This window comes from Falco peregrinus, chromosome 5 (assembly GCF_023634155.1).
Source record: "Falco peregrinus isolate bFalPer1 chromosome 5, bFalPer1.pri, whole genome shotgun sequence".
Taxonomy (NCBI): domain Eukaryota; kingdom Metazoa; phylum Chordata; class Aves; order Falconiformes; family Falconidae; genus Falco; species Falco peregrinus.
The window spans coordinates 66,408,373-66,431,779 of record NC_073725.1 but is presented as its reverse complement, the minus strand read 5'-3'; the positions used below and the strand labels follow the sequence as shown (position 1 = coordinate 66,431,779).

At 60.6% G+C, this 23,407-nt stretch overlaps 2 protein-coding genes and 1 long non-coding RNA gene across 8 annotated transcripts; all 3 read left to right on the top strand.

Moving 5' to 3' along the window:
- The first annotated feature begins 21 nt into the window (after positions 1-21).
- ANKRD24 (ankyrin repeat domain 24) lies at positions 22-9,804 on the top strand. 3 transcript variants are annotated; one of them, XM_055805728.1, is made up of 19 exons: positions 22-675; positions 3,275-3,405; positions 3,493-3,581; positions 3,902-3,966; positions 4,211-4,268; positions 4,348-4,418; positions 4,650-4,756; positions 4,843-5,030; positions 5,640-5,668; positions 5,817-5,909; positions 6,402-6,506; positions 6,627-6,668; positions 6,788-6,886; positions 6,960-7,032; positions 7,153-7,274; positions 7,352-8,575; positions 8,999-9,136; positions 9,231-9,296; positions 9,532-9,804. In XM_055805728.1, the coding sequence occupies exons 1-19, from the start codon at positions 349-351 to the stop codon at positions 9,607-9,609; spliced, it is 3,105 nt and encodes a 1,034-aa protein (XP_055661703.1). In that variant the 5' UTR covers positions 22-348; the 3' UTR covers positions 9,610-9,804. The 3 variants fall into 3 exon arrangements, with proteins under 3 accessions (XP_055661703.1, XP_055661701.1, XP_055661704.1); XM_055805726.1 differs by having other exon boundaries at positions 6,624-6,668; XM_055805729.1 differs by having other exon boundaries at positions 22-2,156; positions 6,624-6,668.
- A 42-nt stretch (positions 9,805-9,846) lies between these two features.
- On the top strand, positions 9,847-13,303 carry EBI3 (Epstein-Barr virus induced 3). Of its 3 annotated transcripts, XM_027792922.2 has the most exons (8): positions 9,847-10,160; positions 10,675-10,735; positions 10,847-10,986; positions 11,573-11,797; positions 11,890-12,007; positions 12,115-12,287; positions 12,585-12,748; positions 12,866-13,303. In XM_027792922.2, exons 3-8 carry the CDS (start codon positions 10,884-10,886, stop codon positions 13,016-13,018), a joined length of 936 nt encoding a protein of 311 aa, XP_027648723.1. In that variant the 5' UTR covers positions 9,847-10,160; positions 10,675-10,735; positions 10,847-10,883; the 3' UTR covers positions 13,019-13,303. The 3 variants fall into 3 exon arrangements, with proteins under 3 accessions (XP_027648723.1, XP_005241790.2, XP_027648722.2); XM_005241733.4 differs by lacking the exon at positions 10,675-10,735; XM_027792921.2 differs by lacking the exon at positions 9,847-10,160 and having other exon boundaries at positions 10,259-10,735.
- Positions 13,304-14,067: 764 nt separating this feature from the next.
- LOC114013359 (uncharacterized) lies at positions 14,068-20,093 on the top strand. Of its 2 annotated transcripts, none has more exons than XR_008747599.1 (3): positions 14,068-14,108; positions 14,603-15,172; positions 15,517-20,093. It is a non-coding gene; the product is annotated as an uncharacterized LOC114013359 (long non-coding RNA). The 2 variants fall into 2 exon arrangements; XR_008747598.1 differs by lacking the exon at positions 14,068-14,108 and adding an exon at positions 14,115-14,245.
- Positions 20,094-23,407: the final 3,314 nt, after the last annotated feature.

Here is a 23,407-nt window from a genome sequence, read left to right as displayed (position 1 = left end):
TGCCCTCACCGTGCTGAATCCTCAGCCGGGACCCCCGGGGCGGGGGGTGACAGGACAGGGCAGGGCAGGGGGTGCTGGTAGGGCCAGGAGGTGCCAGGCCGGGGCAGGGGATCTCAGGCTGGGGCTGAGGTGCCAGGCCAGGGTAGGAAGCGCCAGGCCAGGGCGTAGGGTCCCAGGCTGGGGCAGGGGGTCCCAGGCCGGGGCAGGGGGTCCCAGCTCGTCAGGGCCCAGCCCAGCCCAGCCCTGCCCCGCACTACCCGCAGCCCCAGACACCCCAGAGGCCCACGGAGCCCGGCCTTGCTGCCCTCAGACCCCCCCACTCCCCCTCCGGGCCTGGCCCCGCCAGCCATGGCCCCTCGCCTCCCTGCCCCTGGGTGTTGGAGGGGTGCAAGCAGCCCCCTCCCCAGATGGGGTTTGTGTGTGTGTGTGTGTGTCCCCCGAGCCCCCCCCCGGCTGCCCAGCGCTGCCAGCTGTAACCGCAGCCGTAACCCAACTCCTGCGGCCCCCCCGCGCTGGGCGCTGCGGCAGGTGCCGGGGCACTGGAGCAGCAGGGCTGGGGGCGCCTGGGCCTGGAGCAGTGGGGGAGAGACCCTCGAGCACAGCCATCCCCCATCCAGGTGCCACGGGGCTGGGGCTGCCATGAAGAGCCTGAAGGCCAAGTTCAAGAAGGCTGACGTGAGTGCCATCCCCAGGGACATGGGGACGTGGGGACCTGCCCTGGGTATCTGTGGGGACCTGCCCGGGGATGGTCCAGGTTGCACAAGGACATGGGGACCTGGCCTGGGATGTCCTTGGGGACCTGCCCCAGGATGATCCAGGTTGCACAAGGACATGGGACCCTGTCCCGGGATGTCCATGGGGACCTGCCCCAGGATGTCCATGGAGACGTGTCCTGGGATGACCCAAGTTTCACAGGGACACGAGGACCTGCTCTGGCATGCTCCAAGTTTCACAGGGACGTGAGGACATGGGGGTCATCCCCAGGATGTGAGATGGCTGCTCACTGTGGGGACAGCATCCCCATGGACGTTGGCAGTGCAACCCTGGCTGGTGGGATTGAGCTCCCGGTGTACCCAAGGGTGCTCCCAGGGCCATTGTTGGGAGTGGGGCAAAGCAAAGGAATAAAGGCATCAGCAGCGAGAAGGAAGCAGGTCCCAGGTCCCCTCCCTGTCCCGCTCCTGGGGACGGCTGCCAGCTTTCCAGCTGCCACCGCCAGTAGAACCAGCATGTTGATGCTCCTCAATTATTCAGCACCAGCCTGGCACGGGGCCACAGGCTCTCACCATCCTCCACGCAGGGCAGAGGGTGACAGTGCTGTCCCCAGGGCCCGTAGCAGCACCGGGCAGATGTGTGCACTGGGGACACATGGTTGGGGACATGTGGACACAGGTTCAAGCCCTCCATTGTGGAGTCTGCAGGCCTGCCCTGCTCAGGGTGCTCTGTGCCTCAGTTTCCCCACACTGCCCTGGACATTGCTGTGAGTGGGGAGTGGGGAGGGGCTCCGGCTGTCCTGCCACCCCCAGGGCTCTTCCAGGACAGCTGCCCAGAGACCCTTTGCATTTTGGGGTCCCATCCTTGAGGGGGGTTTGCTGAGCCCCTGAGACACAGGCAGGGGGTCCTGCCCCTCCCTTGGCCCCAGGGCTGTGGTGGGAGGTAAGTCTGTGCCCCCCAGGGCAGTGCAGGGGGTCCCATGTCCCCCTCCTCGAGGAGCTGGATCTGGCAGGAGGATGCACATCCGCTTTGTTTGGGGGTGCATTGCTGCCTCACTTTGAGCATGGGGTGGGAAAGTTGCCCCCCCGCCCAGCCCCTCCCATTTTAACTGGGACCAGCCTGGGTGCTGCTCCCTGACTGGGACCTTGGTACCTGCTCCATGGCAGGGATGCAGGGATGCCTGGAGCTCTGGATGCTGGGGAGGGAGGGAAGGAGAGAAAGAAGGAGGGACTGAGGGATGGAGGGAGGCGGATCCTGGCTCCTACTGCGGCAGGACCCGGCCCCCACCCAGGCAGCGATGCTGGACCGAGCTGGGGTTTGGGGTCCACGGCCTGGAGCCCCAGCCTGCCCTCGCCCAGGCGGGGGGCAAGGGATGCATGGCTGCCCGCCACCTCTTCCTCAACACCATGAAGCAGATCTGCCTCTGTGCTGCTGCCTCCTTCGCGGTACGTCCCTGCCCTCCATCTCTGGTCCCCTTTGGTCACGTCCTCCGGGGTAAGCCATGTCACTCCCACCCACCTGGACCCCCTCCATCTCCATCCCAGGGCTCAGCTGCCTCTTCTCCAGCCTGCTTTGTCTTTGCATGACAAGGGGCGGGGGGCGGGGGAGCAGGCACCACCCTCCCAGTTTGCCCAGTAATCCTGGGAGACTGGTTTATTCCCCACCCCTGGATGGGGTCCCTTGCCCCCCGCAGGGTGGAGGGGCTGGCAGGGGCACCAGGTGGGCACAGTGGCACGGGTCCTGTGGCTAGCATTGGGCAGCAGGCTGGTGCAAGGCTGGATGCAAGCAGCTCCCAAAAGGTGACATCCATTTCCTGCTGCCCTGACTGCAGTGAGCTCCGGGTTGTCATCACGGGCTGTGGGGTGAACACAGGGCTTCCCATGCTGGTCCTGTCCCGCTGCAGGTCACTCCCTCGGGACGGGGATGTGCAGGACCACTGGGTCAATAAGCCCCCATCCAGCCCCAGTCCTGTGCAGCGGTGGGGACAGCATTGTGCCCTGTATATCCCAGGGAGGCTGGAGCCACCCCAGGGGACCTGCTGTCACTGCCAGCTGTGCTAGCCTTGGCTTGGTCCCTTCCTTGGTGGGGACCGAGGCAGGGCTGGGAACGGGCTCAGTGGGGAAACCTGGGCAGGGATGGGGCTCAGGCACCTCCTGGGTGCTGGCTGTGTTTAGCAGTGGGGTCACTGGGATGGGGGGGGCAAACCCTGGGGCAGGGGCAACCAGGCAGTGTCAGCTCATTCCCAGATCCTGACTGTTCACAGCCTGGCCCACCCACAGCTAAACCGGGGCAGCTCTGTAAATCTTCTGTGAGCTGCAAACTGGAGGCAGGGTGAAGGGGATCCTCATCCCAGTCACCTGTCCCAGCTAAACCCTCCATACTGGGGGCCAGACGCCACAGCACCTGGGAAGGGGGTTGGTCCAGAGATGGCCACCCCAAGGGATCGGGAAGGGAGGAAGATAGCAGGGATGGGGGTGAGGACAGGCACCCAAGCCCAGCCCAGCACCGTGCCAGTCCCTGGGGACAGCATGCCCAACACAGCCTCCTCTCGGCTTCATTGCAGAGCCAGGACTGGACCAAGAACGATGAGAAGCTTCTGCAAGCTGTGGACTACAACGATGCCGGGAGGGTGACATCTCTCCTCGTCCGTAAGGGCCTGGTCCCCACCAAGCTGGACTCGGAGGGCAAATCCGCGTGAGTGCTGACCCAGTCCCTGGCACGCTGGGGACACAGGGCTGGGGGCCAGGGATGTGAGTGAAACAGCCCCTGGTCTTGCTGCAGGTTCCACCTGGCCGCCATGCGGGGCAACGTGGACTGCCTCGAAGCCATGCTGGCTCACGGCGTGGATGCCATGACCAAGGATAGCTCGGGTGAGGGCACGGCTGCCGCACGCCCCTGGCTAACGCCATGGGCACCCAGGGCCACTGGTGCTCCCTGGTTGTCCCCACTCTGCTGGCAGGTGTTGAGGCTGAGGGGACAGAGGTGACGGCCACCCCTGCAGGGGCTATAAATTGTCTCAGCTTCCTACGGGGACTCAAGCACTGACCGATGGTGCTCCTGGGGATGTCCCCTTCTGTTTAGCCCCAGTCCAGCAGATCCTCTTGTGTGCCCATCTGCCCAGCTGTCACCCAACAGGTGGCCTCTGTCACAAGCCCATTTCTCTGACCCGCCTGTCTGTCCCGCTCCCCAGGTTACACTGCCCTGCATCTGGCGTCCAAGCATGGCCACCCACAGTGCGTCAGCAAGCTGCTGCAGGTACCGGGGCTGGGAGCATGGTGCTGTGAGGGAGGGCGAGTGCTGTGCCAGCCGGGTGTCCTCTCTGTCCTTGAACTCCCTTTCAGTGGTGGTGGTTGGCATGGTGGTTCCTGGCTCTGCCCGGCACTGTGTGGTGCTGCCTGGCACCTGCTCGGCCCTCCAATAATACCAAGGAGACACGTCCACTTGAGCAGTCTGTCTGTCTTGTCCCTTACCTTCCTGTAACCCAGGCTCTCTCCCTCAGGCCTCCTGCCCTGTGGACATAGCTGATGGCAGTGGCCGAACAGCACTGCACCACGCAGGTGAGTAGGGACAGCGCCAGCCCTGTCCTGCTCGTGTCCCCATGGGAGGCAGAGCGCTCAGCTTCTGTCCTTCTCCCAGCGGTCAGTGGCTGCATCTCGTGCTCAGAGATCCTCTGCGATTTCAAGGCTCCCTTGAACATCAAGGACAAGGTGAGATCCCTCTGCTCCTTGCCCTGCTGTGACGTGCAGAGCAGCAGGGGGCTGGGCTGGGGCTGCCTTTGGGACGAAGCAGCTTCTGTGGTGGAAGGCAGCAGCTGGCAGTTCCTGGGGTGAAATGGCATGGAGTGGGATGTGGAAATTGGGGAGGTAAGGGGAGCGAGGTGCCCCACAGCGGGATCTGAACCTTGTCTGCACACCCTCACCCAACCTGCTTCTGCCCAGGATGGCTCCACACCGCTGATCCTTGCTGCCAAGATGAGCCACTCGGAGCTGTGCCGGTACCTGCTGCACCGCGGCGCAGCTGTCAACAGCCAGGACCTGCAGGGGAGGTGAGTCTGCACTGGTGGGGACTGGAGGCGGACAGGGAGATGGAGGGAATGGGCACCCTCACCTCTGGTCTCATCACTCTGCTCAGGACAGCCTTGATGCTGGCCTGCGAGAATGGCAGTGTGGAGACAGTGGAGGTGCTCGTCAACGCTGGCGCCCGGGTGGCCGTGGTGGACTCCACAGGTCACGATGCCACACACTACAGCCTGGCTACGGGCAACGCTCTCATCCAGCACTTCCTGCAAGAGGCTGCTCAGCGCAGGTCCTGGGCCAGCGGTAAGGCAGCTGTGCCGCCCTGGTGCTTCTTGTCTGCAGGGGATGGACCCACGGGGGCGTTTTCACCCTTTCGGGTGCTTTGGGGCAGGGCTGTCTGACCTACGGCTGGAAGAGGCTGAGCGGGGCTGGGGGGCACATGTCCCGTTTTGCCGTGTGGTGGGGGTGCCTTTGCCCATGCTGTCACCAGCTGAGGGCTGGGAGGTGGTGCTGAGCCTGGGTTGCCTTAGTGTCTGCACATGCTTGCACACACACATTCACATGTGTTTGCAGGCATGGGGGTGTAATTGTGCATGTGTATCAGCCAGTGTGTATGTATGTGTGTCTGCATGTGCATGTCTGTATGCATGGATCTTCCTGTGTCTGCACATGTGTATGCATCCCTGAAATTACACATCCATGTATATCCTCATATTTGTCTGCATGTGTGCCCCTTGTACACACACGTGCTCTCCTCTGCACGCGCTTGTGTGTTCCCCCTGAGCGCTCATCCCTGCATGAGCACATTTAGAAGTGCCCCTGCACCTGTGCAGGCTCTGCCTGCTGTGCCCACTCCTATGATCCCTTAAACCTCCCCAATTTCTTTCTCTTTCCTTCCGCTCTGCCCCACAGAAGAGGAGTCAGCTGAGCAGACATCCCAGGTAAGGGCCTGCCTGGCTGCCCACCCCTCATCAGGGCTGGCCTGGCCCCAGCCGCTGGGTGGGGGTCCCCAGGAGCCCTGGGGCTCTGCAGGGTGACAATGTGTCAGGAAGGAGGGAGGCCACTTTATCTGCCCTGGTGTCTCTGCAGACGTCTTCACCCAGCCAGTCATCCGTCAGGGAGAAGAACAGCACCCCAAGGAAGAGGAAAGCCCCTCTGCCTCCCCTGGGCATCCCCGGGCAGGTGAGAGGGCGGTCCCCCTTAGCTCCATGCCCACAGCCAGCTTGGCAGGAGCAGGGTAGCCAAGCTCAGGCAAACTCCAGCTTCACCCGCTCCTGCAGCAGAGGTGGTGCTCACAGGCTGACCTGAGCTGCTACGGGGGCTTCATCCCCACTCCTGGGGTGCATGCAGCACCCCAGGCCCCGAGCCCCTACTGTCAGCAAGGGCAGGGGCTCTCAGCCCCTTTCAATCCACCCTGCAGGCCCCAAGCACCCCTCTCCTGGGGGGCTGTGTGGCGCCGGGGGGTCTGTGCCCTGCCAGAGCCTTTCCTTCTCTCTCTCTGGTGTGAAAAAGTGCCGTGCACACCCCTGGAGTGTGGCTTGCCCATGGGGGCAGTGCTGCCTGGCTGGGCTCAGCCTGCCACAGACCCCTGATGAGGACGGGCAGGAGGGGGCCGACAGCGGGGAGGGCACTGGCGGTGCCTGGCACCAAGGCTTGGGAGCTGCTTCCCTGCAGGAGGACCGGGATGCCTATGAGGAGATTGTGCGGCTACGGCAGGAGCGGGCACAGTTCTTGCAGAAGATCCGGGGCTTGGAGCAGCAGGAGAAGCAGAGACGGGAGGTACCGGCCAGCTGCAGCGTCATGGGGGAGATGCCACCATGTCCCTAGGGAGTGGAGGGGATGGGAAGGATGAGGACAGGATTTATTCCTCCCTGTTTTCTCTCTGTGTCCTGCTAGCAGGCAGAGCTGGACGAGGGCTCCCTGCGCTCCATGGAGAAGCAGGTGAGGCCAGTGAAGAGGTCGTGGGTGGGCTCAGCTCTCTGAGGGGTCCTGGTGCTGGGGATGCCATCGGGACTCTGGTGGGAGCTAAGGGGACCCTGAGCTTGTGTCCTGCCCCACAGATCCAGCAGCTGGAGGAGCGGCTGGTGGTGCGGGATAGAGAGAAGGAGCGGCTGGGCAAGGAGGTGGAGGCTCTGCAGAGCCGCTTGTCCTCACTGGAGGTGGGTGCGGGTAGCAGCTGGCAGCAACAGGGGCTGAGGCGTGTGGGGGCTGACCGCTAATCTGCCCCCCTAGAACGAGAGGGAGAACACGAGCTATGACATCGAGACACTGCAGGACGAGGAGGGAGACCCACTTGAGTTCCCAGGTTGGGCCCTGCCGGCCTCCCGAGGCCGCCGTGGGGCTGGCAGCCCGTGGGGAGGTGGCACCCTGCAGCGGGGAGCAGGGGTTTGGGTGGGCGCAGCACCAACAGCCCTGTGCCCCGCAGGGGCAGAACTGCTGCTCTCCAAGAAGACGCTGAGCCCCTCGGCCGAGGAGCTGCTGGCCACGCTGCAGGGGCAGGTGCAGTCCCTCACCATGCAGAACAAGGAGCTGAGGGAGAAAATACAGGCAAGTCCCTGTCTGTCCGTCTGTCCCTCCCTGCCTCCGTCCCCTGGCACCTGCTGGCATCGCTGTGTCCTCGGCAGGTGCTGGAGAACTACGAGCGAGATGAGAGCAGCCCGTCCACCCTGGGGGACGTTGTGCCCGCCAGCCTCTACAAAGCCCTCCAACGTGAGCTGGAGCAGTTGCGGGCGCAGCACTTGGAGGTGCCGCAGGGCACGGACGCGAGGGAGGACACAGCCGGTGGGCAGCCAGCGGCGTGGAGCGGTGCCTCGGAGCATGTCATGGAGGGGAGCGCGGTGCAGAGGCTCGCCAAGGAGCCGGCCTGGAGCAGGGACGAGAGCAAGGCGGCGCCGGGTGAGCTGCGGGCACACACCGAGGCCTCCTCCGCGGCCGAGCAGGAGGTCGGCACTGAGCTGGCGGAGACCCGGGCAGCCCTGCTGCAGGCGCAGGCAGCGCTGGAGGAGCGGGAGCAGCGGGTGAAGGAGCTGCAGACCCATTTGGAAGCCAGCGTGGAGTCTGTGGAGGCAACGGTCTCCCTGGAGGAGGCAGCGAGGGAGAGGGAGGCCTTGCTGGAGCGCTGCGGCCGGGCGGAGGCAGAGGCGGAGGCCCTGCGGCGGGAGCTGGAGGCCAAGGCGCGGGACTGGCGAGCAGCAGGTGGCCCCATGCCCGAGCCGGGGGTGCTGGAGCGACGGGTGGCCGATCTGGTGCGGCAGCACGAGGAGGTGACAGCCCAGCTGGGGCAGCTGCGGGAGACGCTGGGCCACAGGGAGGCTGAGCTGGGCGTGCTGCGGGAGCAGCTGGCCGCCCGGCCGGTGGGCCGGCAGGAGCACGAGGAAGCCCTGGCACGGCTGCGGCAGGCGCAGGCGGAGGGCTGGGTGCCGCGGGACGAGCACGCCCGGGCCACAGCGGCGCTGGAGGAGCAGGCGCGGGCGCTGCGGGAGCGGGCGGCCCAGCTGGAGGCGGCGGCGGAGGCCAAGGGGCGCAGGGCTGCGCGGCTGGAGGCTGAGCTGGCGGCGGCGGTGCCGCGGGGCGAGCACGAGGCCGCGCAGGCGGGGCTGCAGGCCGAGGCGGCGGCGCTGGCCCAGAAGCTGGGCGAGCTGTCGCGGCGGCACGAGAAGACGTGCGAGGAGGTGTTCCGCGTGCAGCGGCAGGCGCTCTTCATGAAGAGCGAGCGGCAGGCAGCGGAGGATCGCCTGGCCGCTGTGCAGAAGCAGCTGGTGGAGGCGCAGGACGAGGCGCGGCGGCTGCGGGAGCTCCACAGCCACGCTGAGGACTCAGCCCGGCTGGTCAAGGACAGGGACAGAAAGGTGGGGGACAGGGAGGGGGTGCTGGCGGTTGGCGAGGGGCTCCTGGGAGGGGAAACGGCAGCCTGGGTGCTGCTCGGGTGAGCTGAGCTGGCCGGGTTGCAGGGGAGACAGGCTTGCAAGCTACATGCGTGTATGCAGAAGGGTGGAGACACGTATGTGCACACGTGCTTATATGTGCATACATGTACATGCACCTGCACTTCAATGCACGCTTGTACACGTAAGTGCACACGCGGACACATGCGCACGCGCCCCTGCGTGCGGACATGCCGCTCTCCTGGCTGTTCCCTTTTTTCCTCCCCAGACTGAGACTGAAAGTGGGGGCAGGAGGAGTGGGGGGAGGAAGCCCCGGCTCTGCCCTTGCCCGGGGACCCCTGTGGAGCCGGGGCTCAGGGGTCCCAGTAACCTCCGCGCTCCGTGCAGATCACTGAGCTCTCTAAGGAGGTCTTCAGGCTGAAGGAAGCCCTGAATGCCCTCCCTGAGGCCCGGGGACCACCGCAGCCGCCCCTCAACACTGCTCTGCTCCAGGACAGGATCCGTGCGCTGGAGGAGAAGCTGGTGGTGGGTACTGGGGGGTCTCATGGCCATCACCTGGTGGGTTCTGGGCTTCCGCAAGCCCCCAGCCTCACACTTAAACCCACTCGCTCTCTTGCAGGAGACAGAAAAGCGACACAGCAAGGTGGTGAAGCTGTACCGGAGCCACCTGCTCTATGCAGTGCAGGTGAGATGGGGACATGGCTGTAAGGGAACTGGGACACTGGTGTGGGGGAGCGGGGCACCAGCCAGCCACGTGTCAGTGCCCCCGTGCATGCGGGAGGCAGCAAGGGGCTGGATCCAGGTGCCAACCCAGGGGCATGTGGGCCATGCGCCACAGACACTCCCTGACGTCCCCCCTCTGACGTCCCCTCTCTGACGTCCCCCCTCTGACGTCCCCCCCAATGTCCCCTCCACCCCAGGGCCACATGGATGAGGATGTGCAGAAACTTCTGTGCCAGATCCTGAGGATGCAGCAGCTGCAGGAGCAGGGCAGATGAGTCCCCGCCAGCACGGTAGTGCCGCAGGGGTTGGTGGCACAGCCAGTGACACGGCTGGGGGGACAGACACATGATAGCACCCCTGTGCCCCTTTGCTTCTCTGGGCAGCACCCTGTCACTGGCACATGCACCCCCACCTGCCCCCAGCTGCCCCACACATCCCAGCACAGCAGCAATAAAGTATTTATACTCACACCAACGGGACGGCTCATCTCTGGGGGAGATGAGGGTGGGCACAGGGTGCTGGGGAGGGTGGCGGAGCTGGGGACAGTAGGGGATCGGTGCCATCATCTCCTTCAGCCCTGATGTCCCCAAGTGGGAGTGGGTGACCATGAAGGAAGCGGGGGGGTGGTGTGGGAAGGGTTGGAACTGCTTTCCTGCGGCCCCATGGCCCCATGCACAGGGGATCCCTGTGGAGCCACGCTGGGCGGTGGGTCCCCACTGGGGACGGTGTTTCCTGCGTGAGGAAGTGGGCTGAGGCCGGCCGGGGCTGCAGCTTCCCGCACCGGCAGTGACAGAGCCTCTGGTCCCAGATGCCTGGCCCTGATGTGGTGAGCGTGACGGGGGACAGGGCTCCCCGTGGGGCTGGGGGCAGGGGGGGTGTCAGGGGCTAGGGATGACCCCACAGCACCTGGCTGGGGGGCAGTGGAGGGAACCTTTTGTCCATGATAGGGGGAAAGTGAGGCTTGTCCCCCCACGGGCTCAGCCAGCCCATAGCCAAGGTGGGCGATGCCAAGAGCAGGATCCGTCCCTGTGGTGCTGGGCTTGTTCACAGTGGGGACCTCAGCTCAGCCCCCAGGCTGGGTTTTGGGAGCCTCTGTGAGGGACAGTCCCTCCCCAGATGCCCTGGGTGGTGGGGGCCATCCGAGTGTGCTGGCCCCTTCCCTGCTCGAGGCCCAGCACGACCCAAAGCCCCGATTCCTGGCATGGGGCCACGGGGGTGGCTGCGGGTCCCCCATGGGGAGCCCCGGTCACACGGGGTGCGTTCGCTCCTGCCTCTGCCCCCTCCTCCTTCCTGGCAGCAGGATTTGGCCACTGCGGTGAGAACCCATCCCCTGTCCCCAGGTTGTGCGGCAAGGCCAGAAGGGAAACTGAGGCACAGCACTGTGGGGTGGCCTGGAGACAGGTTTGAACCCCTGGCTTTATGGCAATGTCCCTGAATCACCTGGGGACCTGTGGCCATGGTGTCCCTGCTGTCCTCTGCCCTGGGGTTTGACCGTCCTGCCTGTCCCCACAGGTCCCTGGAACTGGGCAGCTCCGCTGTGTCTCCGGACATGAAGTGGCTTTGGGTGGTGGCTTTTGTGGCACCCACCTGCACCGTTCCCTACAACGGCACGGCAGGCAGCCCTGGGGACAATGGGGACAATGGGGACAGAGGTATGGGGGCATGCGGGACTGGGGACAGACGGACTGGGGCAGCTGGGATGGAGGTACAGGGGGACCTGGGGGGATGGGTGGGCTGGGGACAGAGGTATGGGGCCATGGGGGACAGGTGGTAGAGGGACCGTGGGTCTGGAATGGCGCGATCTGGGGTGATTTGAGACAGAAGGGCTGGGCAGACTGGGCTTACTGGGGATGGAGATAGAGTGAGCAGGGATGGAGGTGTAGGGGAAAAGAGAGACTGGGGACACTGAGGGGACTGAGGACAGAATTACAGGGCATCTAAGGGTAGACGTATAGGGACACTGGAGGGAGGGGACATGGGGGGACTGGTGATGGAGGAATAGGGACAATGGGGGTCTGGGGACATCAGGGGACCAAGGTCAGAGGCAGGGGGGCTGGGGGCATTGGGGAGGGAGGGGCACTGGGGTGCTGGGAACAGAGCTGGGGGGCCCAGACCTTTCCTGACCCAGCGTCACCCCCTGCCATGACATGTCCCCTTGACCCCTCTGCCAGGGCCCGCAGTGGGGCACTGGGGGGGTGTGCTGGGGGTGCAGCCCATGCCCACTGCCACGTCCCCCAGGCCGCTGCGCCCTGCAGCATGGCACCCTGGGCACCCTGGTGCTGCTGCGGTGCCCGGCTGCAGCAGGGGGGCCGGCTGAGTGGCGCTGGGGCAGGACTGTCCTGGGAACGTATCCTGCACCGGGGCTGGCCCTCCCCAACGCCAGCCTGGCCCACGAGGGCCACTACAGCTGCCACCACCCTGGCACCGGCGAGACCTGGGCCACTGTCTGCCTGCAGCTGGGCTGTGAGTGATCCTGGCCCCACCGTGGCCCCTGCTGCTGGCTGGGGGTCCCCTGGGGGGACCAGCAGTGGGGTGATGGCTGTCCCCTGCCCCAGATCCCCCTGCACTGCCTGCCGTCGAGTGCTGGGCCATCAGCTACCCGCAGGCAGTGAACTGCTCCTGGGTCCTGGCCCCCGAGCCACTGCTGGAAACCCACTTTGTGGCCACGTACAGGTCAGTGTGAGGCCCTGGGGTCCTGGTCAAGGCCCTCCATGATGGCGTTGCAGTGGGGCTGCAGGCAGGGCAGCCCCCCTCGCAGCAGCTCCCCCTATGCCCCCCAGGCATGGTGTGGGGGGGGCCACAGAGACGGGCGAGTGCGTCCGCACGGGGCCACAGAGCTGCTCCTTCGGGGACTTGCAGATGTTCTCCCTCACCCCCTACGTGGTGAATGTGACGGCCATGAACCCCCTGGGCTCTGCCTCCAGACTCCTGCCCTTCCTCCTGGAGAACATCAGTGAGTGATGCTGGGAGGGGCCGGGATGCCCAGGTCCCCGCAGACCCCTGCACTCACTGCTCCCCAGCAGCGAGCCGGAGGCTGAGCCAGCCCTGGGGCTTCCTTTGGGCCTTTCCCCTCCGGCTCCCTCCCCTGCCTGGGATGCGGAAACATCAGTGCGGTGTGCTGGGTCTCAGGCCACCTCTGCAGCCTGGATTTCCTATGGGGCCGGTGGACACAGTGTCACTGTCTCCAGCGGTCCCGTGCCATGTCTCCCAGCCAGCACCTCACACCTTCGTTGTCTCCCTGCTTCGTTAGTAAAGCCAGACCCCCCCGAGGACCTGCGGGTCTCACCCATCCCCGGGGAGACCAAGAAGCTGCTGGTGGAGTGGAGCCCGCCAGGGTCTTGGCCCTTCCCACAGTACTTCCCACTGAAGTATCGCATCCGCTATGCCCAGGAGGGTGGCTCTGTCACCAAAACGGTACTGCCCGCACCCCCACCCTCCCACACGGGGTAAACTGAGGCACAGCTGCGGGGTGCGCCCCCGAGCAAGGCTGTGTCCTGGCCCCCCAGCACATGGCTGCCCCTTTACCCCTAGATCGGGCCATACGAGCAGACATCATACACCCTGACAGGAGTGCCACCCAGGACGCTCCACCACATCCAGGTGGCTGCCAAGGACTTCACAGACTCTGGGGAGTTCAGCGCCTGGAGCCTGCCAGCCTCGGGGATGCCCTGGGTAGAGCCATGACAGGCAGAGCAGGGCCAGCGTCCCCTTCCCTGTCACCCAAACTGGGAACAAGAAAACTCCTGAACAGCAGTGTAGCATTAAGAAGCAGGCATTCCTTTACTGTAGTGCTGGATGCACGGGGCATCCCATCAGTTCTGGTGGCACCCCCAACCTCCCTCTCTCCCTTGTCCCACCGACGGACGCCACATGCCCTGGCCACTCTGTGTCCCCATGCCCCCAGCAGTGTGGTACCACCAGTACTGGAGGGACCCACCAGAAAAAGGCAATAAACCAGCTTGAGGCTCAGATCTCGTCCTGCTTTTGTGATGTTCTCCACGGAGCAGTGGAGCTGCCCCGGGACGGTCCCACTGCTGCCTGTGAGGCCAGACGGGGCCAGGCCAGCCCTGGGCACGGGCACAGGGACGGGCACTGGCTCTGACAAAGCCCCCAGCACCTCAGCTGGTCCATGTCCATATCCAAGTTGTACCAGGGGAGGTTTAGATGGGATATCAGGAAAAGTTTCTTCACGGCCCAGGGCGGTGGTGGCGTCACCATCCCTGGGGGTGTTTAAAAATAAGTAGATGCAGCGCTTGGAGATGTGGTTTAGTGGTGGCCTTGGCAGTGCTGGGTTAACAGCTGGCCTCAAGGATCTTAAAGGTCTTTTCCAGCCCAAATGATCTCTTGATTCTATGACCGGTCCCTGAGGAGGCTCCAGAGCAGGGGGCGGTTTGCCCCCCACAAGGCCTTGGCTGGTCTCTGTAGCCTCAGCTGGTCCCTGTGACCCTGCCATGGCCCAGCCTGCCCCCCCCCCCCAGGCCTGCGTGGTTCCCGTGGCCGCTCTCCAGGGTTCCAGGGCGACCCCAGGGGGTTCCAAGCAGGGCCCGGCCCTCGCCCCGGAACCACCTGTCACCACGGGCGGGCCCTCGACGGCGGCACGGCTCCCTGACGGACGGCAGAGACAGCCAGTGAGAGGCGAGGATCCGCCGGGCCGCGGCCCGTCTTACCAATGAGCGGCGCAGGAGGGCGGGGCTGTCTGCCGGAAGTGGCGGGTCGCGGCTGAGGGGGCTGTGCCGCCATGTCGGAGCGGGAGGTGTTGGGTGTGATGACCAGGGTACTCTGGTCGCTGCGGGGCGGGTACGGAGGGCGGGGGTCCCAGATCACCGTGGAGGGGACCCTAGGCTGGGGGAGTCTTCAGCGCTTCCCAGGTTGGAGGCGTACCCGGTGGCTCTGGGGGGTCCCCAGGCTGAGGTGGGCCTTGAGGGGGAGTCCGAGGGCGGGAGGGTGGCAGAGGGGTGTGGGGAGCCTCAGGCCGATCGTGGGCTGCGGGGTGCCTGGCAGGGGCTGCCTGGGCAAGCAGGTTAGGTCTTGAAAGTGATGCGAGGGCGGGGGGGGGCTCGGGCTAAGGGCAGGAGGCAGGCAGAGGCCGCTGCCTGGGCCAGACAGGCAGTGCCCGCAGCGTGCTGGGCCCCTGGAAGCGTACCGGGCTGGCTGGGGTACTGGGCTGGCTGGGGCACGCTGGCTCCTGCTGGGTGGAACTGCTGCCTCAGGCTGGAAAGGCAAGTGGGAGCCTCACTGACACGCTTCACACTCCTCTGGTACATACAGGTCCCTGCCCTATCCCTGCAGAAACACTCTCTACCAGACTTCGGCCCTGCTAAGCCACAAACTGAAACTCCTCAAGCACCAGCAGTTCGTGGTGCAGGTGATGGCCCTGGCCCTGTTCAGCCTGCGGTAAGAGGAGCTGTGCTGGTCAGAAAGAAGTGGCTGTAGGGGAGGAGAGGTTGCTTGGGAATCATTTAGTCTCCGTATGCTGCAGGGGAGCTGCTGCCGGCAGCCATTAGAGGTCACACAGACCAGAAGAAAAAGGGTGAGGGAGGGGGAGGTGATGCTGCGGGTGATTTTGGGTTTGTTTGAAGAGTAGGTACTGAATCTCCAAAGGAGAGAAGAACCATTGCTCAGAACCTGGGCTCACAGGGCCCAAAAATCACTTGGACTTTTATTGGTCTGTTTGTTCTTTTCTTTTGATGTGTTACGGACTTCTTTCTAGGTGCAAGATGCGTGGTGAATACACCTCTAGGCATAAGAAATGGCCGTAGGGAGACTGCTTGGAACGAGACATACTTGGGACCTCCCATCTTCTGCCTTCGGTGGCGCCTGGCAGAGGTCACTTTCAAGGTGAAGTATTTGCTGTTTTGCAGGGAGCTGCAGGATCTCTGCTGAGCACTGGGATCTGTCAGTACCTAGTGGGAAGGGGGTGTCCTAGCAAAGCCTGAGCCTGGGGGGTTTGGTGTCTCGTCCCTTTTTGTAGCAATTCATGGTGCTAAAAGGTGTCTCACCCACCCATGGGCAGGGAGCAGCAGCAGCAGCAGCTGGAGGAGAATGAAGGGGCGTGGGTGTGGGTCTGCCCTGGGATGTGGGTGAAATTGGGAGATGTCCACCTGGAGCTACAGAAGTGGCGGTGGGATGGCCAGAGCTGAATTTCGCAATACAATGACATTGCTGTCATGCATTTTCCATAGTTCTCGACAACATCTTGTAAGCAGAGAAATTCCTGGAGGAAAAGGAGAAGATGATGCAGAAGGAGAGGGAAAAGGAGGAAACAATCCCTGGCAAAACATCCCCAGGGCGCTGTGGAGGGCAGCAGGGCCCTGCCCGCTCTCCTTCAAACCAGGGAGCACTGGAGGGCACAGTGGCTTTGCCTGGACCTGAGCTGAGCCTGGCCCCAGCCCCGGGGGTCTGTGGGGCAGCAGGACACTTGCAGACCCCAGCCCTGGGGGTCTGTGGGGCAGCAGGACACTTGCAGACCCCAGCCCTGGGGGTTTCTGAAGGCAGCAGGACACTTGCAGACCCCAAGCCCCGGGGGTCTGTGGGGCAGCAGGACACTTGCAGACCCCAGCCCCGGGGGTCTGTGGAGGCAGCAGGACACTTGCAGACCCCAGCCCCGGGGGTCTGTGGGGCAGCAGGACACTTGCAGACCCCAGCGCCGGGGGTCCTTACAGGTGGCCGCCGCCAGGCGGCGCTGCTCGCACATGCGCATGGCCAGGCTCGTGCTGCCGCCGCTTCCCGCCGCTCGCACGCGGGCTGGCAGCCGGCGCTCCGCGCCCTCCGGCGGGGCGGGGCTGGCGCGCGGGCGGGAGGGGGCGCGCATGCGCAGAGCGGGGCCCTGTGCGCGGGCGGCGGCCGCACTGCGCTGAGCTGCGCGGGCCCGCGTAGTTTTTGCCATAACCCCCTCTGGACGGCTCTCGTCCTCTCAGATTCCCTCCCGAGGCCTTCCGTTTTTTCTATGAGCCTTTTCCTCTCTGCCCCCCTCAGGACCTTCCTCCTTGCCTCACAGGGCCTGTCGAGTGCCTCCTTGGTGCCCCACAGCCATCTTTTAACCCTTTAGAGCCCTCTTGTTCCCTCAGAGCCCCTCCCAAGTCTTCCATTTTGTCCCTGGGTGCCCTGTGTTCCCTCGGCTGACCGCTCCGTCTCTTGCCCGGTGGTGGGCTCAGACCCCACCCTGAGCTCCGAGCTCCCCCAGCCAGGGCAGGTGAGGGCTTTGGTCCTGCCCACTGCTGCGTGGGAGGCCCTGGCTGGGCTCTGTGTGCGACCTGGGCTCTGGTGAGGCTGTGGGACACATGAGGGTGCAGATGAGGCGGCAGAGCCCTGCAGGCAGCCTCCCCCCAGCGCAGCCCTTTTCCTGGGTGCTCAAGAGGCCCTGCTGGTGTCCCATGTTGCCCAGGGCTTGTACCGGGCTTTGGCAGGGCACAGGCATGGCTCTGCTTCCCTCCAGTGAGCCCCAGGGCCTTTACTGGGCTGTGCTGGTACCTGCAAGGAGCCCTGCTTCAGAATTCCCTGGGTCCTTGTGTTTAGCCAAAGCGAGGACAGGGCTCTCCTGCCCTCCAGAGAGCCCTGGGGCTTTCGTCAGGCTTTGCCAGGGCCCACAAGGAGCTGTGCTTCTCTCCGGAGTCCTCAGAGCTCTTGGCCAGGCATTGCCAGGGCCCAGGCAGAGCTCTGCTGCCTCCAGGATGCCTTAGGGCTTTATCCAGGCTTTCCTGGGGCCCGGGCAGGGCCCTGCTGCCCTCCAGAGAGCACCGAGACTTCACTTGCCTTTGCAAAGGCGCAGGCTTGGCCCTGCTGTCACCTGCTGTTCCTTGAGACATCCTGGGGTGCATGAGGAGGAGCGAGGCCAGCAGGTTGAGGGGGGTGATCCTGCCCCTCTGCTCTGCCCTGGTGAGGCTGCATTGGGAGTGCTGTGTCCAGTGCTGGGCTGCCCAGTTCCAGAGGGACTGGGAACTACTGGCAGAGGCTGTGAAGATGATGAGGGTGCTGGAGCATCTCCCTGAGGAGGAAAGGCTGAGGGAGCTGGGGCTGCTCAGCTGCAGAAGAGGAGGCTGAGAGGGGACCTTGTTAATGCCTACAGATGCCTTAAGGGCGAGTGCCAAGAGGCCGGGGCCAGGCTCTTCTTGGTGGTGCCCAGTGGCAGGACAAGGGGCAATGGGCACAAAGTGCAGCACAAGAAGTTCCACCTGAATATGAGGAAGAACCTCTTTACCCTGAGGGTGATGGAGCACCGTGACAGGCTGCCGGGAGAGGCTGTGGCGTCTCCTTCTCTGGGGACATTCACAACCCGCCTGGACGCGGCTCTGTGCAGCCTGCGCTGGGGGACCCTGCTGGAGCAGGGGTTGGGCTGGGTGGGCTCCGCTGGTCCCTTCCCACCCCGACTGTGCTGTGATGCATTGGGCTTTGCCAGGCTTCTCACAGGGTCCTGCTGCCCTCCAGAGAGCACCGGGGCCGTTGCCAGGCTTGCCAGGACCCTGCTGCCCTCCAGATTTCCTCGGCACCTTCACCACCCTTCGGAGGGGCCCGGGCAGTGTCCCTCTGCCCCTCGGAGAGCCCCAGCCTTCCCCGGGCTTTGCCTGGGCCCGGGCAGTGCTACCTGCCCTTCAAGGGCGTTTTGGGAAAGGGCTCGTTCAGCTCATGCAGTGAAGTTCCGTCTTGCTCCAGCTGATGGCACGATTGGGAGCACGTAGAGCAGAGATTTTTCCCAGGAAAATAGACCAAGTCCCAGTTCTCCCGCTCTAGTATTTGATATTGTACAGTGTGGGTCTCAGCCTCACACCACGCCAGTATTCCCACCAATAATGAGTTCAGAGAAGAGCCTGTTTCTTATAAAATGAGAAAATAAATATAAGCCAGGCCAAGTCACTAGGTCAGAGATGAGACGAGAGTTATCTGCAGGACAAGCAACCAGCAGTTTGTGGCTGTAAAGGACGTCCAGCCATAGGAGTGGGCTCCCACCAGCAGGAGTTAATGGTATGTCAGTCCACAGGAGAGTTTCCTTCCATAGGACATGTGTGTTTGAGGCAATAATCCCTCCAGGGTTTCAGCTCCTTCTGTGTCTGACTTACAGCTGTGTAACCTTCCAAACACAGCAAAGGCATTTTTCTCTGGGAAAATGTCAGCTCCCTTTGGCCTCACGCTGACAATTGGCCATTGTGTGTCCATTCGGTGATCTAAAACACGCTAAAAGAGACTCCAAACTGACGGGGCTGAACTCCTGGGTTTTCCTGGTGCAATTGTGTAAGCCAGCCAGCCTTTGAGCTAATATTGTGGTATATGGAGTCAGATTGGGTCTCTGACATGGGAAATCTGTGCAGTTGAGAGCAACTAGCAGGTCAGTAATGCGTGTAGGTTAGGAATGCATGTTTACAAGGTCTGGCAATGAAAAAAATTGGTTATATGTATGGGGACAAAAGTCCACCTGATTTTCTTTGCATTTTGTAGGTTCTGCTGTTTGAGCAAGAAAAAAATTATTTACATTACTTATTTGAGGGAGGCAGAGTTGCTTTCTATTTAAAAGCCCCGACCAATTATTTTTCTTCCTGGCTCCATCACCTGCATCAGTGTATGACCTTAGGAAGGACATCAGCTTTGCTGCAAAATTTCTGTATATTTAGGGTGGCAGTAATAACTGATACCTCATAGGATGCTGGAGTGGAACTAGTTAATATTCAGAAATATCTTTAAGCTTTTTGTTGATTGAGATCTTAAAGCCATTGCTTGCAATGCAATGCAAGGTTTGCATTCTAAAATCAGTTTAAAGCCGCATAAATTCCACATTCTTTCTAAAATATGATGGGAAATCAATGAGGGCTTTTGCAGGATGGTTCCTGTCGTCTGAACATCATGTGTAGTTTTTGTTTGTTTTCTCTTCATACCTTCTTAATAAGAAATCTTTGAATTTGGATTCTGATTAAAAAATGTCCTTGGCAGGGCAGTTTTTATTGTTGCCTGGCAGCTCTCAAAACTTTCACAGATGTTTCTCCATCATTTACATTCAGATTCTATTTCTGCAGTTTTCTCTGTAACTGAAATACACCACTTGATTAATCTCCTTATGGAAGCTGAGTCTTTGGACTACAAGACAGCGACCTGAGGCAATCGGAGTGTGCTCGGTTATGGTATCTCCGTAGCTGGAATGGTAGCTCCTGGGACATGAGAACATATGCAACTACAAGACCAGCCCTCTTAGTCAATGAAACCATGGACCAAAGTTTCATGAGGTCCTTCTCCAGCAGGTATAGGTGATCTCTGAGCATGTTGTGGAAGGGATCTGCATGAAGGGAATCACTAGGGTCACAGTGACAGTGCACGTGCTTTTTCACTCCTGTGTCATGATGTGATTTAGCTGGCATTTTGTGTGCCAGCAGCACAGCTGGTGGCAGGCAGGGAGTGTGTGGCTAAAATGATTTGGTAAGAAAGGAGCCTGCGTACCCTGACTTTCCTGGGTGGAGAGCTTGGCAGTCCTCAGATAGATCCTTTCCAGCTTGGGTTTTTCTTTCTCTTTGGCCTCAGGAGAAGGGGCCTGCTGGGGAGCTGCCCTTTACAAACCTTGTCTCTATCTTCTTGCACCTTCACAAGGCTCCTGTGTTTAGTCTGGGGCTTTCTGTAACTTAGCAGCATTAGGTGACTTAACAATTACAGTAACCTGCAAGAATGCCTGACTGAAAACCCCTCTGTGCCAGGCAGAGGGGCTCCACTGGGGAGGCGAGTAGGTTCATGATGTTGTACCCTCCCTCTTCTCCTTTTACAGCACTTCTAAGTCTAATAAAAGCTGCTGATTCATGTTTAATGGATAACGTTGGTTACTAACAAGCTCACCTCCCTCTTAAAAAGCCAACGTTGGCCTCAGGAGGTCTAATTTAGGAAGCACATGTAAGGCAAGGGTGTCCTGCAAGGGCCTCTGGGGTGGAAGCCATGCCATGCAGTACTCCAGGCTGGTTGGCTGCCAGAGCTCAGTGTTTCTATCCACTAGCCAAGCTGCCAGAGGCTCTCCTCAAGCTCTGCACCACCTGAGTGTTGTGGAGGACAGACTCATCCCTACAACCAGCATTAATTCTTCCTCAGTGGTGCAGGGACTCCCTGATGGCAGCAGCTGGCAGCAGGCACTGGTAGTGGAACAGGCTGGACAGAAAGGCTCAAGCCCAGGCCTTGTGCTACAGGGATGTTGTGGTGTGGCTCTGGTACAATGTCAGCTCACCCTGTGCAGTCTGGTCCGCTGGGTCTGCAGTCTCCTTCTTTTGTGGGTCCTCCATCCTCTTGCCTCAGGTGGCTTTCTCCAGGCACTGGTACTGACCTGAGGGACCAGTGGATTCTGCGTTAGTTCCCATTTGTCCTTTGCCATGGGGCTGAGTTACCACCTGCTTTTTCTGAAAGGTTTTGCTCAAGAGGATGGCATAGTGCTCCAGAGCTCAGATCCTTGGTCCCTTGTTGTCAAACTGTTCCAGCAGAGGCAAGGATGTATTTCGCTGGAGCAAAATGGCTATTAAAATACAGAGGGGAAAGGCCTTTTTCCAAATGTGTGGCAATGTTTGGATGTGGAAAGGTCTGGTACAGAGAAATCTGTTTTCCCAGCAATGACATTTGCTTTCAGTGATGTTTCCTATAAGGCACCATCTTCCTCCTCAAAGTGGTGAGTGATGCTGGAGGACATGTGCACTATTATATTTAGTAATATGGAGAAAACTGAAGTGTTAATATGGTCATACCACTGGTATCATGCAAGCGTGTATGGGCAGATCAGTGAAGATCACCAGTGTATGTCGGTGTGGGCTTACAGTCGCTGTCTGTAGCTGCTTGCACTCTGAGCCATCTCAGGTTTTGGGTGCTCATGGCGTCCTCCCTGAACACCACATAAATTTTAAACCTGCCATTTCCACTCTACAGTAAGGCAAAGGAATCCCCCCATGGCCTGTTGTTTGTGTGAGTGATGAGTCTGTGTCAGAACACCACAAAAGCATGACATCTGTACCTGTGAATGCTGCTGTGGTGTGAGTGACATGAAGCTAGAGGGGATCTTGGGTGTCCGGAGACAATCAGGAGACATGAAAACAGACAGCTTCACCCTGTTCAATATGGTCTTCTTTAAACTATGTTTTTACTTCAGATTTGGGCTGCCAATAACTCATTCAAACAATGATCTAATGCCTATGTGAATGTTTGTAAAACCTCACTGCTCTGGCAGTTTGAGCATTTGCCAAAAAGCAATCACATGTAATTAGGGAGAAGGAATTTGAATATACTGGCCTTTCAATGCAGCATATTTTCCAGTTGTGTTTCTGCCATTTTAACTATCTGATTAACTGGGGTTGTGCTCCATGTTGGGGTTTGTGTGACTTGGTCTTCAAAGGAACCTTCTCCGTAGACAGCACTGTGAAAAACCTGTCTAAAACCTGCCTGGGATGTGGCTATGAGATACCTGTGCTGGTATCCCAGCAGCATCACCGGCTTGAGTTTTGAGGGAAGGAAGTATATAAGGAACTCCTTGTATACTTCCCCGGGGCTGCCATGGTTCTTGGAGGGAATAGACAGAGGCTAGACTGTGATCAATTGATGGCCATACCCTTCCTGGGAAGAACTTTGTTCATGTCTGAAAGCACGATGGAGTAAAAGCTTTTCAGTCAAGCAGGATAATCAGCATCACACCCATGTGACAGTCAGAAATGGCTCGGCCACATTTCCTTGCATTCAGCGCTGGCCCCTGGTTACTGCTGCTTTTCCTCGGTCAGTCACAGAAGGAAGGGGAGGGAGCCTGGCACAGCCAGTGCCCCAAATGGTCTTCCAGGTTCTCCACCTTCCAGTGTTTCCTGCTGTGTAGAAGGTTCTTGAGGAGGCTTTTCAGGGATGTTGAGCCCTGAATGAGCCCTGGGAGCGTCCAAATCTCATCGCTTTCCAAGGGAACCCCCAGGAACACCCTTCCCCTGTGACACTGTTGTACTGTCCCTTGCATCCATTCCCTCACCCTGCTGTTCAGGAGTTCTTTTGCCAGGAGAAGGGAGGGAGGCAGCCACACAGCTTGACAAGGTCCCTGTAGGACTGGCAAAGTAGAACTGTTGGTAGAATCATAGAATAGTTTGGGTTGGAAGGGATCTTTAAAGGTGATCCAGTCCAACCCCTGGTAAATGGGCACTGCTCACGCAAAGAGATATTCCCAGCTCGGGGAAATGGGAGCCCGGCCAGGACAACAGATACGAGGAGCCCCTGAGAAGAAGGAAAGAGGTACCCTTTGCCCACAGGGGCTCAAAACGGCAGTCTTCACACTCTCACCTTGTACCTGAAGCCCCAAAAGACGTTTCCAAGCAAGCTGGGAATTTTGACATGGAAAGTTTGATGAGAAAACTGTCCTGGAAATTCCTGCGGCATCCTGGAAATTCCCTTTACTCCCTTGTCTAGTTCTGGAGTTCCCAGGTCAGTGACACATGAGATATCCCAGTCTTAGCTAGGCACCTGGGTGTGGATGGACACTCTGTAAGTAGAAATGAGTGCCTCTGGAGGGGTCTGAATGCACTAGAGAATTAATCTGATTGCTAATTGCTTTATATTGACTGCAAGTTGTGGCCAGGTGGGATCTGATTTACAGTTGTATGAAATTTAGGAAAAGGAACACTCCAAGATGATGTGAAGGAGACTGGCTGAGGGGAAATGAAAGGCTGGTGTGATGCTACCAGGCAGTGCTAAAACAGAGTAGATGGACAGGGAGCAAGCCAGAGCATCTGCAATACTCCAGGAACTGGGGGTCCTGGGAGTGTTTTGCTTTCTGTACAATTAGGTGGTGGAAAATATAGGAAAGACGGGAACCCCCTGGAAGTGATCAGAGCAAGGAGTTGTCCTTCTACCCGAGTGGAGAGCTGTGACAGATGTGCTTTCCATAGAGAGTGCTGTAATGAAGCATTACGATTGCTCTGAAGTGACTCTCAGCGCATTCGGTGCGTTTTATAGCACACTAGTATTCATCTATTCCTGTATAACCTCCTGCAGTGGGACTAATAATCAAGGATCCTGACTCTAAACCAATGACTCCCCTGGGGATGTGTCTGGGACAAGACTTATTCTGGGGTCTTTGAAGTGGGCAGTAATGTGGAAACTGTG